At 36.1% G+C, this 17,112-nt stretch overlaps 1 protein-coding gene across 1 annotated transcript in view; it reads right to left on the bottom strand.

Annotated features, from left to right (window-relative positions):
• Positions 1–4,696: 4,696 nt before the first annotated feature.
• Positions 4,697–17,112, bottom strand: part of LOC118575511 (vomeronasal type-2 receptor 116-like) — a 30,514-nt gene continuing 18,098 nt past the window's right edge. Inside the window, exons 2-6 of the mRNA XM_036176032.1 lie at positions 14,259–14,538; positions 13,072–13,878; positions 12,136–12,363; positions 11,655–11,778; positions 4,697–5,616 (exon numbers count right to left, since the gene is read on the bottom strand). Of these exons, the coding sequence (XP_036031925.1) occupies positions 4,697–5,616; positions 11,655–11,778; positions 12,136–12,363; positions 13,072–13,878; positions 14,259–14,538 (2,359 nt within the window). The remainder of the gene's footprint in view (positions 5,617–11,654; positions 11,779–12,135; positions 12,364–13,071; positions 13,879–14,258; positions 14,539–17,112) is intronic.

The raw sequence follows: 17,112 nt of genomic DNA, 5'->3' as shown, positions 1-17,112 counted from the left end.
GAGATCAATGAAAATGAAAATACCACATACCTAAACATATGGGACTCTATGAATACAGTGCTAAGAGGGAAATTCATAGCCCTAAATGCCCACATAAAGATGTTGGAGAAATCTCACACAGGTGACTTAACAGCACATCTGAAAGCTCTAGAACAAGAAGAAGCAAAGTCACCCAGGAGGAATAAATGCCAGGAAATAATCAAATTGGCAGCTGAAAATCAATAAAACATAAACAAAGAGAACAATACAAAGAATCAATGAAACAAAGAATTGGTTCTCTGAGAAAATCAACAAAATAGACAAGCCCTTATCCAAACTAACTAAAAGGCAGAGAGAGAGAGAGACAGAGAGAGAGAGAGAGACAGAGAGAGACAGAGACAGAGAGAGAGAGACATAGAGAGACAGAGAGAGAGACAGAGACAGAGAGACAGAGAGATCATCCATATTACAAAATCAGAAATGAAAAGAGAGACATAACAACTAACAGTGAGAAAATCCATAGAATCCTCAGGTCATACTACAAACCCTGGGCTCAACTAAACTGGAAAATATAAGTGAAATGGATAATTTTCTGGATATGTACCACATACTTAAGTTAAATCAAGGCCAAATAAATTATTTAAATAGTCCGATAAACCCTAAGGAAATAGAATCAGTCAGTAAAAGCCTGGCAACAGTAAAAAGCCCAGGACCAGATGGATCCAGCAAAGAATTCTACCAGATTTTCAAAGAAGAGTTAATACCAATAGTCTTTACATTGTTCCACACAATAGAAGCAATATTACCAGAAGGAATATTACCAAACTCCTTGTATGAGGCTACAATTATCCTGAATCCTAAACCAAACAAAGATGCAACAAAGAAAGAGAACTACCGACTGATCTCCCTTATGAACATTGATGCAAAAATCATCAATAAAATACTGGCAGACAGACTCCAAGAATACATCAAAACAGTTTTCCACCATGATCAAATAGGCTTCATCCCTGGAATGCAAGTGTGGTGTAACATACAAAAGTCAGTTCATACAACACAACAAATAAACAAACTCAAAGAAAAAAAACACATGATCATCTCACTAGATGCAGAAAAGGCATTTGACAAAATCCACCACCCCTTCATGATAAAGGACATGGAGCAATCAGGAATACAGGGAACACACCTAAACATAATAAAGGCAATCTATAGCAAGCCAACAGCCAACATCAAAATAAATGGAGAGAAAATTAAAGTGATTCTACTAAAATCAGGAACAAGGCAAGGCTGTACCCTCTCCCCATACTTATTCAATATAGTACTTGAAGTTCTAGCCAGAGCATTGACAACACAAGGAGATTAAGGAGATACAAATTGGAAAGGAAGAAGTCAAGATGTCCCTATTTGCAGATGACATGATTGTTTACATGAGTGACCCCCAAAATTCAATCAATTAACTCATACAACTAATAAAAAATCCTTTAGCAGCATAGCAGGATGCAAGATCAACTCAAAAAAAATCAGTAGCCCTCCTATATACAATAGACAAACAGGCTGAGAAGGAAGTCAGTGATACATCACCCTTTACAAGGCCACAAATGATATAAAATACCTTTGGGTAACTCTAAATAAGCAAGTGAAGGATGTATGTGACATGAAATTTAAGTCCCTGAAAAATAAAATTGAAGGAGATGTCAGAAAATGGAAAGATCTTCCATGCTCATGGATAGGCAGGATTAACATAGTAAAAATGGCAATCGTACCAAAACCAATCTGCCAATTCAATGCAATCCCCATCAATTACCAACACAATTTTTCATAGACCTGGAAAGAATAATACTCAACTTCATATAGAAAAACAAAAAACCCAGGATAGCCAAAAGAATCCTGTACAATAAAACAACATCTGGAGGCATCATGATTCCTGACTTCAAGCTCTACTATAGAGCTATAGGAATAAAAACAGCTGGGTACTGGCATAATAATCAACATGTGTACCAATGGAATCAAATTGAAGACCCTGACATTAAGCCACACACCTAAGAACATAAAATTTTTAACAAAGAAGCCAAAACTGTACAATGGAAAAAAGAAAGCATATTCAACAAATGATGCTGGAATAATTGGATCTCAATGTGTAGAATCCTGCAAATAGATCCATATATGTCACCATGCACAAAATCTAAGTCCAAGTGGATAACAGCTCTCAACATAAATCCAGTTCCTCTGAACCTGATAGAAGAGAAAGTAGGAAGTATTCTTGAATGCATTGGCATAGGAGATCACTTCCTAAATGTAACACCAGTAGCACAAACACTGAGAGAAACAATCTATCAATGGTATCTCTTGAAATTTAGAAGCTTTTGTAGGGCATAGGACATGGTCAAGAAGACAAAGGGACAGCCTACAGAATGGGAAAAGGTCTTCACCAACCACACATGTGACATAAGGCGGATATCCAGAATATATAAAGAACTCAAGAAATTAGACATCAAAATGTCCAATAGTCCAATTAAGAAATGGGCTATAGAACTAAACAGAGAAATCTCAACAGAGGAAGCTGAAATGGCTGAAAGACATTTAAGGGATTACTCAACATCCCAAATTATCAAGGAAATACAAATCAAAATGACTCTGAGATTCTACCTTATACCCGTCAGAATGGCAAAGATCAAAGACACTAAAGAGAGCTTATGCTGGAGAGAATTTGGAGTAAGGGGAACTCTCTTCAATTGCTGGTGGGAATGCAAGCTTGTACAGCCACTTTGGAAATCAATATGGTGCTTTGTTCTAATAGTGGGAATCCATCTCCCTCAAGACCCAGTGTTACCACTCTTGGGCATATACCCAAGGAATGCTCAATCATACCACAAGGGAATTTGCTCAGTTATGTTCATATCAGCAATGTTTGTGATAGCCAGAACCTGGAAACAACCTAGAGGCCCTTCAACTGAAGAATGGATAAAGAAAATGTGGTACCTATACACAATGGAGTACTACTCAGCAGAGAAAATCAATGACATCTTGAGGTTTTCAGGGAAATGGATGGATCTAGAAAAAGATCATCCTGAGTGAGGTAACTCAGACTCAGAAAGTCAAACATGGTATGTACTCACTCATAGGAGGATACTAGTTATAAAACAAAGAGGACTAGTTTGCTACACAACTCCAGGGAGGTTACCTAGAATACAGGACCCTAAGAAAGACACCGGCATCACCAATGACAGAGAAATGGATGAGATCTTCATGAACAACCTGGACATGAATGGGGTAATGAAGGGTAAGTTTCAAGGGAAAGAGAGCTTTGGGGAGAGGGAGATTACAGCTGGATCAAGAACAGAAAGGGAGAACAAGGAATAAGAGACCATGATAAATGAAGACCACATGAGAATAGGAACAAGCAAAGTGCTAGAGAGGTCCCCATAAATCCACAGTAATACATCCACTGCAGACTACTGGCGATGGTTGAGAGAAAGCCTGATATGACCTAGTCTGTTGATCAGATGGCCAAACAACCTAACTGTTGTGCTGGAACTCTCATCCAGTAACTGATGGAAGTGGATGCAGAGATCCTTGGCCACACCCCAGGTGGAACTCCAGCAGTCCAATTGTCAGGAAAGAGGAGAGAGTATAAGAGTGTGAATTGTTGAGATCAAGATTGGAAAAAGTACATTGACAAATAGCCAAAGTAATGGAAAAACATGAATTATGAACCAAAACCTGTGGAGCCTCCAACTGGGTCAGGCGCTCTGGATAAGTGAGCCAATTGAATAGCTTGAACTCTTTGGGAGGTACCCAGGCAGTGGGTCCCAGATTTGTCCTTAGTGCATGAGCTGGCTCTTTTGAACCTTGGGCTTACACAGGCACACTTTGCTCAGCCTGGAAGGAGGGGACTGTACCTGTATGGACTGAATCCACCAGATTGAATTGGATCTCCAGGGGAGTCTTGGCCCTGGAGGAGGTGGGAATGAAGGGGAGGAGCTGGGGGGAATATGGGGTTGGGGACAGGAGGGCAGAGGACATGGGAACCCATGGCTGATGTGTACAATTAAAGCACAAATATAATAAATTAAAAAAGGAAAAAGAAATATATTAAAAAAGGCTTTTGATAATGTGATCACTTAGCAAACTAACAATACAGTGTTATACTATGGGCTAATTTCAATCCTCAGCCATGAGATATTCAACAGCCTTACAAATTAAGACATGAAATTTCTTCCTTTTGTTCAAGCTTCAAATGAAGTTCGAAAGCATTTAGCATCCTGGTTTTGGTCTATACCCTTACATAGAACATAATTTAATTACTTTTTGTAGCTTTCATTACAGTCCTGGGTCAATATGAATGATTTTATAAGTAAATCATTTCTGTATATCCACTCTACATGTCATTATTTTTTGGAATTTAAAAATAACACATAATTTGTAGTGGATAAATGAAGTCAAATGAAATAATGCAATATTTTCCATGCTATTCCCAGATACCACACAATTTAATAAAAAAAATAATAAAAAGCAAAATTACATAATTAGAAATGGCTTATTAAAATGTTATATCCAAGAGAACTGAAATCCAGATTTTGTGTTCAAACTTTATTTTGCATTTTATTTTGTACATTTTTTCATAAGATTAAAATTATTACTTTGACATATTATTTGGTTAGCAGAAAGAATTCTTCTGATATTGTAGGCATGTCTGGTATAGGAAATAAGTTAGTAATATTTAATGGACATTTTCAGCTTTAGAATGTCGTTTCCTGATCTTATGAAAAGAATTTATCTGTGGTTTGAACAAAATAATGTAGCACTTTGGGGCAAATATGCAAAAAAGCAGCCCTGCACTTGAGGCCAAGATACAGAAAATCTCCACAGCTACTGTAGCCTTGCCCTTAGTGCTTTGGTAGACAGGAAGGAAGGTGATCCACACACTGCAGAACACCATCACACTGAATGTCAGGAACTTGGCTTCATTGAATGTGTCAGGCAGATTTCTGGCCAGGAAAGCTACTGTGAAGATAGCCAGGGAAATGGAGCCCAAATATCCCAGGACACAGTAGAAGGCAATAACTGAACCTTTGTTGAAGACAATCAAAATATGGCCATGTTCAGTGTATACATCAGCATCAACAAATGGAGGAGAAGTTCCCAGCCAGATTCCACAGAGAATCAGTTGGATCATGGTACAGATGGGAATGACGATGTTAGGTACACCTGATGCCAGCAGCCATCTCTTTCTTCTATCTGGAACAGTGATCTTGAATGCTAGTACCACAGTAATTGTCTTAGCCAAGACAGCAGATGTTGCCATGGTGAAGAAAATTGCAAATGTTGTCTGCTGCAAGATACAGGTGGCCATACGGGGATGGCCAATATAGAGCAAGGGACAGAGAAAACAAAATATGAGGGAGATGAGTAGTACATAGCTGAGAAATTGGTTATTGGCCTTGACTATGGGAGTGTCTTGATGCTTCAAAAATATAGCGAGCACAAGAGCTGTAAGAGAAGAGAAACACAGAGCCAAGCCAGCCAGAGACATTCCCAGGGGATCCTCAAAAGCCAGAAATGTGACAGCCTTTTTGAGGCAGTGAGTTCGTTTTGTGTTGGCATACTGGTCATCTGGACACTTCACACAATGATCCATGTCTAGTATAGGAAAGGTCACATTTTCAGATTTAATCTTTCCCTAGTATTTATGAAACATGACTGCTACAGTAGTGTTTTAGGAAGTCATAGCTAAATTATATTTACCTTTGTTGTATATGATAATTAAATATGTTTGATGAACAGGATTTATTTCTTACTTCATTTGCCTTTCATCATAATGAAAAGGTTTTGTTTATATTTATCTTACTTACCCCAAAACTTTTTGGTATTTAAAAAAAAAACAATGACATACTTCCACATGATGTTAAGGTAGCCACAGAAATCTACATTGGATTGAGTAATTCATGGAAACACAGTAGTTACTCATAGTTTTGAGGACTATGCCAAACAATAACTGAGAATGAGCTCCTTCCTCGCATGTTATGACCTGTGTATCAGCAGCAATTAGGTCCCACATAAAAATGTTCTCATGTGACTCCTTTAACATAGAAGACTTACCTACTCCATATCATGGAAGGAACCCATCAGCCCCATTATTAAACCAAAACAATTACTAACAATGTCCAAAATATTTTCTAATGCATATTAGTAAAATACTTTCTCCTCATCAAGGAAACTTTCCTTTGAGACAGAAACCACTAGAGAAAAATCACAAACAGTGAAAATTTAGAGTTGTGGTGCTCAGTCTAATGAACACATTTATAATAATACTCCCTCAACTATATCTCTGGAAAAGTTGCAGAACAGGGGGATGAAAATCTTGTAGGATCTAGGGTATCAGGTAGTTGATGTGAGTAGGTGTCTCAGAGAAATGTCACAAGCTACAGCCATAAAGTCTTAGTAACATTTCTGTTTAAACATGAGTTAAACAAGGACAAAAATAGACATGGCAAAGTGAATGGCAGAAAAACAATCAGACCCAAACCCTACACAGACAACTACAGACAGCTAAGGTCTGTTGAGCATGGGGGAAATTGTCTTTCCCAGATTATGGCACAAAAACTGATGATCTTCAGATAAAAAACGGCCGATTTAAAAACATACAAGTAATACTGTAAAGACTAAACAGTTTGTATTTAGAAGTATATAAGTATATACATAAAATGTATGCACATGCCAACAGTTAATGAGAAAAGTGGCAATAAATTTTAAGGAGAGCAAAAAGGGACATGTGGGAGGATTTGGATAAATGGTGGGGAAGAGGAAATGACGTAACTGTCATAATCTCAAAAATAAGAAGAAAAAGGTCTCAGTTTGATTATTTCCTGGCATCTATTCTTCCTGGATGGCTCTACTTATTCTTGTTCTAGAGATTTCAGATGTGCTATTAAGTCACTAGTGTGAGATTTCTCCAACTTCTTTATGTGGACATTTAGTGTTATGATTTTCCCTCTTAGCACTGCTTTCATAGTGTCCCATAAGTTTGGGTATGTGTTGCATTCCTTTTCATTGATAACTAGGAAGTCTTTAATTTCTTTCTTGACCCATTGGTGATTCAGTTGAGCATTATTCAGTTTACATGAGATTTTAGGCTTTCTGTAGTTTTTTCTTTTTTGTTAAAATCTAACTTTAAACCATGGTAGTCTGATATAACACAGGAAATTATTGCAATTGTTTTGTTTCTGTTGAGATCTGCTATGTGGCCATGTATGTGGTCGATTTGAGAGAAACTCATTGTGATACCACTAAAATCAGGAACAAGGCGAGGCTGTCAACTCTCCCCATAGTTATTCAATATAGTACTTGAAGTTCTAGCCAGAGCAATAAGACCACATAAGGAGATCAAAGGGATAGAAATTGGAAAGGAAGAAGTCAGGCTTTTGGTATTTGCAGATGATATGAAAGTATACATGAGTGATCCCAAAAATTCGACAAAGGAACTGAAACAGCTTATAAACACCTTCAGCAACATAGCAGGAAACAAGATTAACTCAAAAAAATCAGTAGCCCTCCTATATTCAATTGACCAACAGGTTGAAACATAAATCAGAGGTACATCACAATTTACAATAACCACAAATGATATAAAATACCTTGGGGTTACTCTAACTAAGCAAGTGAAGGACCTATATGACAAGAACTCTAAGTCCCTGTAATAAGAAATTGAAGAAGATGTCAGAAAATGGAATGATCTCTCATGCTCATGAATACGCAGGATTAACATAGTAAAAATGGCAACGTTATCAAAGGAAAATATACAGATTCAATGCAATCACAACACAATTCTTCACAGACTTGGACAGAATAATACTCAACTTCATATGGAAAAACAAAAACCCAGGATAGCAAAAAGATTGAATAGAATTTGAGACCCTGACATTAATCCACACACCTATGAACATATAATTTTTGACATAGAAGCCAAAACTGTATAATGGAAAATAGAAAGCATCTTCAACAAATGGTGCTGGCATAACTGGATGTCAATGTGTAGAAGGCTGCAAATAGGTCCATATCTGTCTCCACAGTGCACAAAACTTAATTCCAAGTGGATCAAAGTCTTAAACATAAATACAGTTACTCTGAACCTGATAGAAAAGAAAGTAGGAACTTGTCTTGAATACACTGACACTGGAGATCACTTTCTAAACATAACACCAGTAGCACAGACACTGAGAGAAACAAATAATCAATGGGTCCTCTTGAAACTGAGAAGCCTTTGTAGAGCAATGGACATGGTCAACAAGACAAAGCAATAGCATACATAATGGTAAAAGTTCTTCACCAACCCCACATGTGACAGAGGTCTGATATCCAGAATATATAAAGAACTCAAGAAATTAGACATCAAAATGCCCAACAATGCAATTAAGAAATGGGCTATAGAACTAAACATAATTCTCAACAGAGGAAGCTCAAATGGCTGAAAGGCATTTAAGGAATTGCTCAACATCCCTAATTACATGGGAAATGCAAATCAAAATGACTCTGAGATACCACCTTACACCTTTCAGAATGGCTAAGATCAAAATGACTGAATTCATTTTCTTCTTAAGATGATATGGAGCAAGGGGAACTCTCCTCCACTGCTGGTGGGAATGCAAGCTTGTACAGCAACTTTGGAAATCAATATGGTGCTTCCTTAGAAAACTGGGTATCCATCTCCCCCAAACCCAGATATACTACTCTTGGGCAAATACCCAAGGAATCCTCAATCATACTTCAAGGGAATTTGCTCAGTTATGTTCATATCAGCATTGTTTGTGATAGCCAGAACCTGGAAACAACCTAGATGCCCTTCAACTGAAGAACAGATAAAGAAAATATGGTACATGTACACAATGGAGTACTACTCAGCAGAGAAAAACAATGACATCATTAGATTTGCACGGAAATGGTTGGATATGGAAAACAATCATCCTGAGTGAGGTAACCCAGACTCAAAAACACAAACATGGTATGTACGCCCTCATAGGTGGATACTAGATGTAAAACAAAGGATGATTAGACTGCTATTCACAACTCCAGGGAGGCTACCTAGTAAAGAGGACCTTAGAAAGACACAGGGATCACCCAATAACAGAGAAATGAATGAAATTTACATGAGCAAACTAGTGGTGAGGTGGGCAATTAAGAGCAATGTCCGAGGGAAAGAGAGATTAGGGGAGTGGAGATCCAAGCAGGATCAAGAACATTGAGGGGGAACAAGGAAAAAGAGACCATGATAAATGAATACCACATGAGAATAGGAAGAAGCAAAGTGCTAGTGAGGTACCCAGAAATCCACAAATATACCTCTACTGTAAACTACTGGCAGTGGTGGAGAGAAAGCTGGAACTGGCCTACTCAGGTTATTGTATGGCCAAACACCCTAACTGTCTTTCTAGAAATCTCATCCAATGACTGATGGAAGCAGATGCAGATATTCATGGCCATGCCTCAGGTGGAGCTCCAGGAGTTCAATCATCCAGAAAGAGGAGGGATTTCATGAGGGAGAATTGTTGAGACCATGATTGGAAAAAGCACAGGGACTAATAGTCAACTAGTGGAAACACATGAACTATTAACCAATAGCTGAGAAGCCCTCAACTGGATCTGGCCCTCTGGATAAGTGAGGCAGTTGAAATGTTTGGGAGGCTTCCAGGCAGTGGGACTAGGAATTGTCCTTAGAGTATGAGCTGGCTGTTTGGATCCTGGGGTCTATGCAGGGACACTTTGCTCAGCCTGGTTGAACAGATGAGACTGGAGCTGCCTCAACTGAATCTACCAAACTGAGCTGAGTCCCTAGGGGAGTCCTTGCCCTGGAGGAGACAGGAATGGGGGGTTGGTTGGTGGCAGAGTGGGGGGCTGATAAGGGAGGACAGGGGTACCCAAGGCTGATATTTAAAATTAAATTAAATTATAAAATAAAAAATAAAAGGCAGCATTTATTTTACATAAAAAATAAAAAAGTAAAGAAGCACACACACACACACACACACACACACATGCACACGCACACGCACATACACACACACAAAGCCAGCACTGATAATACCTATGAAAGCAGAGATACATGAAGAAATTATTTCCCACACTCTCTACATGCTAAGATATCACATATTTTTTTATGTTTCACTCTTTGATTTTTGCTTGTGCACATTATCCAGAAATTTTACTAATTTCTATAAGATTTGAGAGTTTAGTGCTCCCAAGGTTTCAGTATTTACAGTTTACAACATCAAAATCAAATTGTATACCTCAAGGGCATAATTACAAAACAGTTCTGGACGAGTCTGAGAACTTCCTTCCACTTGTATCTTTGTAATTTATACCACAGTGGATTTACTTTTCTTTCAAATGAATTGACCCAACAGACCAAGCTGAAAAGTGATGATGATGATGATTACAATGATGCCATTCCAGTTTGAGTCTCTCCAACAGAAAGTTGACATTCCATTTTAGTTGTTCAATCCTCTCTGATTTTGCTAAGCTAAGTCATCTAAACTGGTGAGTAGAAGTATTCAAATGCTTCAATTTTTATATTTATTTGAAATTAGGTAAAACATGTTGTATATATTTATTTTTATCAAAAATATATTCTTTTCTGATACAATACTCTCTGACCACAGCTTGCCTTTCCTCTATTCCTCCCATTTTTTTTTAAGTAGGAGCAAGGGAAATTTAATAAAATTGAGTGTAGTATTTTTGTGTTCAACTGACACAAAAGTCAATAAATTTGAGTTTTGATTTAATATGTATGTGATGTTTCATTTGAATCAATACAATTTTTTTGCATTAACTGATTGAAGTGGTTTATTTTCTAACATTAGTCATTGTGTGTTATAACCAAGTACACTTATAATTTTAATATATTTTTAAAAAACCTGCACTGCTTCTTCACAATCCCATGTTCAAATCATATAGAATTATGTTTACCGTTTTCAGGCTCTAAATGAAAATGCTAGTTAACTTTTTAAGCTATTTTTTCTCACTCTAACATTAATTAATTCTACCCTTCAAAACCTGGTACACTTTGAAAATATAGTTTTCAATGTTGCTGTACTACAATGTAGATTCCACTACTTACTTATTTAAAAGGCACTGTGAATTATTTGCTGTGAACATTATAGTAAAATATTTAACACAGAGTTCAATATGATTGAATCCAAACTAAGCCATGATATAGAGTAGGAATTGAAATACAAATTACCAATGATAGAACTGATCTCCTATAGCACATAGTACAAAAATGAACATTTCTAACACATGGTAGGACATCCCTCAACATCCATCCTCTCCTTGTTAGACACCCAGGGTTACTGGGAATAAAAAGATGCATAGCATATAAGTCTTAAATAAACAGAAAAAGATGACTATTAAAAATACTGAATAGTAGGGTGTTGATAATTTGCAATAGTAATCTTTATTACTCTAAAGTCATATCCAGGAGAAAATGTTCATGGGGACTAGACTGATCAAATAAAATGTAGTTAAAAAGATAGAGAATGTAGTACTACAAATAGCAATGTTATTTATGCATTCAACTTCATAATAAAATTGATCCTTTCTTTTTCTTCAAAGGAATCTTTGAGAACTATATAAAAATGGGAGAATATAAACTATATGTTGATTATTTTGGTAAATCATATCCTTACTTGTCATGTTGGAAATTTCATTTTCTGGACAGGGATCACAAACAAAACAGCAGACAGCTTTTCCCTCCTGAGGGGACTTTCTGTGTCCAGGACTGCAAGGACTACTGCATATGGAGGGTGGAGTCTGAGGAAAATCAGATATATTTTAAATACAATGACTTAATATAAGTTGCAAAAGCTGCAGTGATTCACAACTAGGAGCCACTGAAAGTTCTATTAAAGTCACGTATCATAAAGTAAAATTCCATTGTTTTAAGATAAATATTATGAATTTATGATTATTTATAAATTGTGGAACACACAACAGAGGATAGAGGAGGAGGGGAGAGGAGACAGGGAGAGAGAGAGAGAGGTAGAGAGAGATAGAGAGGATGTGAATCAATAAATGAGTAATTGTTAAAATGTGTTACCCCAATGATGAAACATGCTATTTTATAGTATTTGTGCTACATGTAAATCATTTGAGTTAAGACCCAATTACCTGTCTAAAATCAGTGGCCCACTCTGTCATTTCATCAGATATGTACAATTGTGGATCATTTGAAGAATGTCCAGAAAACTTTCCTATTTTCACTTTAATTCCACAGGATTGTTTAAAATCTGTGACATAGAAAATGTCATATTGTGTACCCCGTTTTGCCTCCTCATTCATGGTCACTATGTCTCCAGCAGGATTTACAAATTTTATGTTCTTCAGCAAAGAAAACATCTAAAACACATTTGTTATTTTAATTTCAACTATGCCTACACAGTCAGACAGAAAATATAAAATATTTAATGCTCATAATTTTCATAGCATCCTATAAAAAGTAACTGTAATAAAAGCACTCAGTAGTAAATAAAAGAAATTATATATAGACATAATTGTTCACTACACTTTAAATTTAAAATTTCATCATTGGTGATACTCTAAAACACACCACAATTTATAAGCTTTTAGAGTAGAGACATTTTCTCTATTTCTTCCCAGCAACATAGTTAATTGATCATAACTTTGGGAATTGCTTTCCTTAACAGATCAAAAAGTGGGAGCAGTACTTTATCATCTGTAAACTCTATTTTAAAATGTTGAGCAACTTTTTGATCATATAAAAGAAATGTCATTTTCTTTTTGTCATTTAAAAATTTCATGAAAAATATTGTTCTTCCAAATGTTAAAAACATAAGACTCATGTGTGTGCTTACAGTATTCTGAACAAAATTTCTTCATTTAGATTGTAAAATGCTAAATTGTATGCCTGTAATAGCTGTATCATAATTATGATACTAACATGATATTCATCACATGCAGTGAAAGAGTCCAGAAATATATGCACCTGGGCGAAGGTGTGTAGTTTGCATGGATTTAGAAAACAATAGTTCCAATTAAGAATGTCATCTCGATGATGTACAGGACTCTCAATGAATGACTAATTACCTGCCAAGAGTCAAATTCCAGCCCTTTCCCACGATGGTCTGACCATGTGTCTACTTGTCGCTGAAGTAGCTCATGGAGCGAGTGTGCCACAGCATATACAGAATTGTATAAGTTATAACTTGTATCACTCATGGACATTCCAAACTGATGCCTAAATAACCACTTCAATAAAGTTGTGGCAGAACAACTCTTCAGTTTCTTACAATTAGATGATGGCAAAGAACACTTCAAATAAATCCACCATAGTTTAGCAAATGAAATTTCCTTACTGTAATTTGAAGGGTGCACTGTCTGAATAAATTGTTTAAAATCAGACATCTCAGAATTCTGATGTGAAAAAATGAGAGTACCATAGATGGAGTCAAGCAAGAAATCTCCTATAACTGTCATCTTGTCAAATTGTGATACACTGATCCAGATTCTATTAATTTTTAAAAATTTCCATGCTATAAAGTGTATTTGTAGAGTAGAGTCGTTGTCTCCATAAACAATCACAACTTTTGCTGATGATTTCATAATCTGCTTATTATACTTGTTAGCCTTTTCAAAGTATGAAATATCATCATTTGTGATAAAACTCACAAATGCTAAACAGACAATATTCCTTTGCATCTCTTCTCTCAATTCAGAAAGAAATTGAATTCCACGGTCTTCATTTGAAATGATCACTCCTACCCAGTTCCATCTGAAGTGAACCAGTAGGGACACCATGGCTAGTGGTAGAGATGTGTCCTTGGAAGACATCTGGTAGAGATAAGGAAATTGTTCATGGGCACTCAGGAGAGGTTGAAAATCACCATAGTAGATCTGAAGGACATAGAACATAAGCACAGTGAGAGTAAGATAGAAGGAATAATGCTTGGTCTAAGACCTAAGTGTAGTGAGTAAATACTGGGGGTTTTAGAAAGTGTGAATTCCTTGACTCATTATAAAATCATATCCAATTTCTTGTGGTTGTTCCAAAACGACAAGTAAATTATCTTTTTCTGGTAAAATGTGTCATACTTCTGTGCCTTTCATTCCTATTTTTGATAAAGTTGTTATGTTTCCTTCAGAAAGTATCTGAGCATTTTTCCTTGATGGAACAGAATACATAAAATCCAAGTCTCTGCCTCTTAATATTTTTGATTATCAGAAAATCAACTTCAAGGAGATACGATTTATTAAAGTATACAACGTTGACTTACCTCTGGAGTTCTGGCCATGTACAGGAATGGTCCTAGTGTTGCAGAGGCTTCCCACATGGGTCCTGTAAGTACGAGTAAATATTTTCTCTGATTTTTACAGTAGTAGTTAGGAAAATTTTCACTTCTTTTTTTAGTAGAACCAGATTTCCTCTTGTCAGCAACCAGGTTACATTTGATGTCAACTAGCAGAGAAATGTTTGGTAAAATATGAGGATTCCTATTGATTTCTTCCATGGCAAAATAAAGAGAGAAAATCAAGTGGATGTTCTTAGGTGTTAACCTGAAAACAGAGCACACTATTCATGAGAGATTAGGTTCTAAACATGCAGTTTTATATTACACTCAATGGGAGAATAGCACTGAATTCTTGTTTTTTTGGACCCATTGCTATGGTGACAAAAGTCCTATGTTTTGATGTGTGAGAATGTGAGTCCTGTGGGAGAATATTAAGTTTCATAATGGTTTTTCTTTGTGGGGAGTGGATTTCATACCAATGAGATTGCCCTTTTACTTTGAATTTTCCTACAGATCCATCCTATTATCTGCAAACTTTGTAAAATATAAGAATGCCCTTCAGATACTAGAAAAGTTTGTACTGGCTAATGTTGAATCTGCTCATGCCTTCATTGTATACTTCTAACATTTAACATATGTGAAAAATAAATGTGTATTATCTGATATCTAGAATGCTATGCATTTATCCAGAGGTAGAACTGGACAATGACATGATTTTGCTGAGGGTATGAAGACTAGGTAAGCAAATCTGCCTGTGTCAAATTCTTTGAAATGCCTGAGGGATTCATAGGTAATGAAAATAGCACAGTACTTCTTATCCTTCTTCTTTCCTTTCACATACTTCCTTTTTTAAATTTTCTTATTGGAGGATGTTCACTATTTAGTGATATAAGACTATATATCACTATACCTGCTCTCAGTGAGGAATGAGCTCCTTTCTTTTCATATGTACCCTGATGTTGTACTGATGCCTTTCAACCTATATGCTTAGGTTTGTATTACAGAACTGACCTTGGCTTCAAGTTGGTGTGGTTTAGATTTGTCCTGATAAGCACTGAATTCTTTTGCAATTAACACTCTATGCAAACTTCTAACCTTAATTGATGATATAAAATTAAAGGAACAGTTAGCTAACCGTTTTTTAGGTCCCAAGTAACATTTAATCAAATAACCAAGCCCAGAGAGAAAGAGACTTATGTAGAAATATTTTCACAATTAGCCAGGGCTACAGAAGATGGTCTGGACTCACAACCTTGAATATAGGGGTACACGTTCCCTTCCCTGTGATCTGAGCTTACAAACAGCGTAAGACAATATATTTTTAGGTTTAGGAAACTTTCAATGCCTCCATGTCCTGCTTATGTGTCCTTGGTAAATGGCTCTGCTCCTTATCATTTACTCAAGGAATGTGCTATGACCTTTAGATGCAGCTTTTGCAACTTCCTTTTTTTTTTTTTCCAAAAATCCTCCTGTTAAGTATGTAGCTGTGTAGGACAGTGGGAGAAAGCTAATAGAAATCTGAGAGAAAACTGAAGCTCTAGACATGTAAAGAGTGTGACCATCACATTCTACATGTGTGTCTGATTCCCTCAGATAGAAACATATTCCTAAAGACACCCATATAAGAAAGATTAAAACACAAATATAATAAATTAAAAAGAGGAGAAAAAAAAGATTCCTAAAATATACTCTCAAGGCATTCTTTTTATAATGCTAGAACAATTCTGGGAGCTGGACTCCCAGGCAGTTTTAGCCTCATCCATATTTTCTGTATTGCTTTGGGACTAAATAAATATTTATATCACTATACATAACTTGTGGCTGATAAGTGCTATGGGATTAATTGAACTATTTATATATCCCATAAATTTTTAATCCTCATATTTGAATCATTTTTTTGTTAGTGTCTTATTCATTTATTTCTTACAATTATCTCTTTCAGAAAGACCTGAAGTTATGCCACATTGTCTAGGCCCTTGCCATTCTATACTGGAGATAGATATACATTGTGAAAATTGAATTCACCCATTCATTCACTGTAATTACTCTTCTGTGAAATGTTAGTAGGTCATATAATATAGACAAAACCATAATATACAATGTAGATATTGTTGAAAATGGAAGGAGCCTTTAGTCTTTATATGAAATACTGAAATACCCAGGATAGCTGAAATAACTCTAAATAATAAAATAATTACTGGTAATATCACTATGGTCTCACAATGTACTACAAAGGTGTAGTAATAAATACAGAATGATCTTGTCACAAAAGCAGACATGTTGATAAATAGAAAGAAATTGGAGCCTCAGATTAAAAACACACACCTATGGACATCTACGTAATGATAATGAAACCAGGAATATACAGTGGAAAAGCTAAACATCTTTAACTATTGGTGCTGTCTAAGCTGAATAGATAGATACATGGAAAAGGACAAATATTTGTCCATATCTATCACCAAGCACAAAACTTAACTCTGGGTAAACAACTCTGTAAGACTACATATTCTGGATCTCTTACAAGAGAAAACTTGGGTGTAAGCTTGAGCTCATGGTTACGGTTAAGTTTTTTTTTTTTTTTTTTCTGAACAGAACACTGATAGGAAATGTACCAAAAGCAAAAAACCAAACAATAATTAAATGAGACCTTATAAAAATGAATAGCTTTCATATGGTTAAGAACATCATTATTGGGAAACAGTGCAGGCTGGAAAATGGGAAAAGATCCATACTCATCAGAGTACTGTAAATCAAATGTACTTTAAAATTTTATCCGATTATATTCAGTATGGACAACATCAATAAAAAATGATAGCTTATGGTACAAGAATGCAGACTA

Source organism: Onychomys torridus, unplaced genomic scaffold, assembly GCF_903995425.1.
Source record: "Onychomys torridus unplaced genomic scaffold, mOncTor1.1, whole genome shotgun sequence".
Lineage (NCBI taxonomy): Eukaryota > Metazoa > Chordata > Mammalia > Rodentia > Cricetidae > Onychomys > Onychomys torridus.
This window is presented reverse-complemented; position numbering and strand designations above follow the sequence as displayed.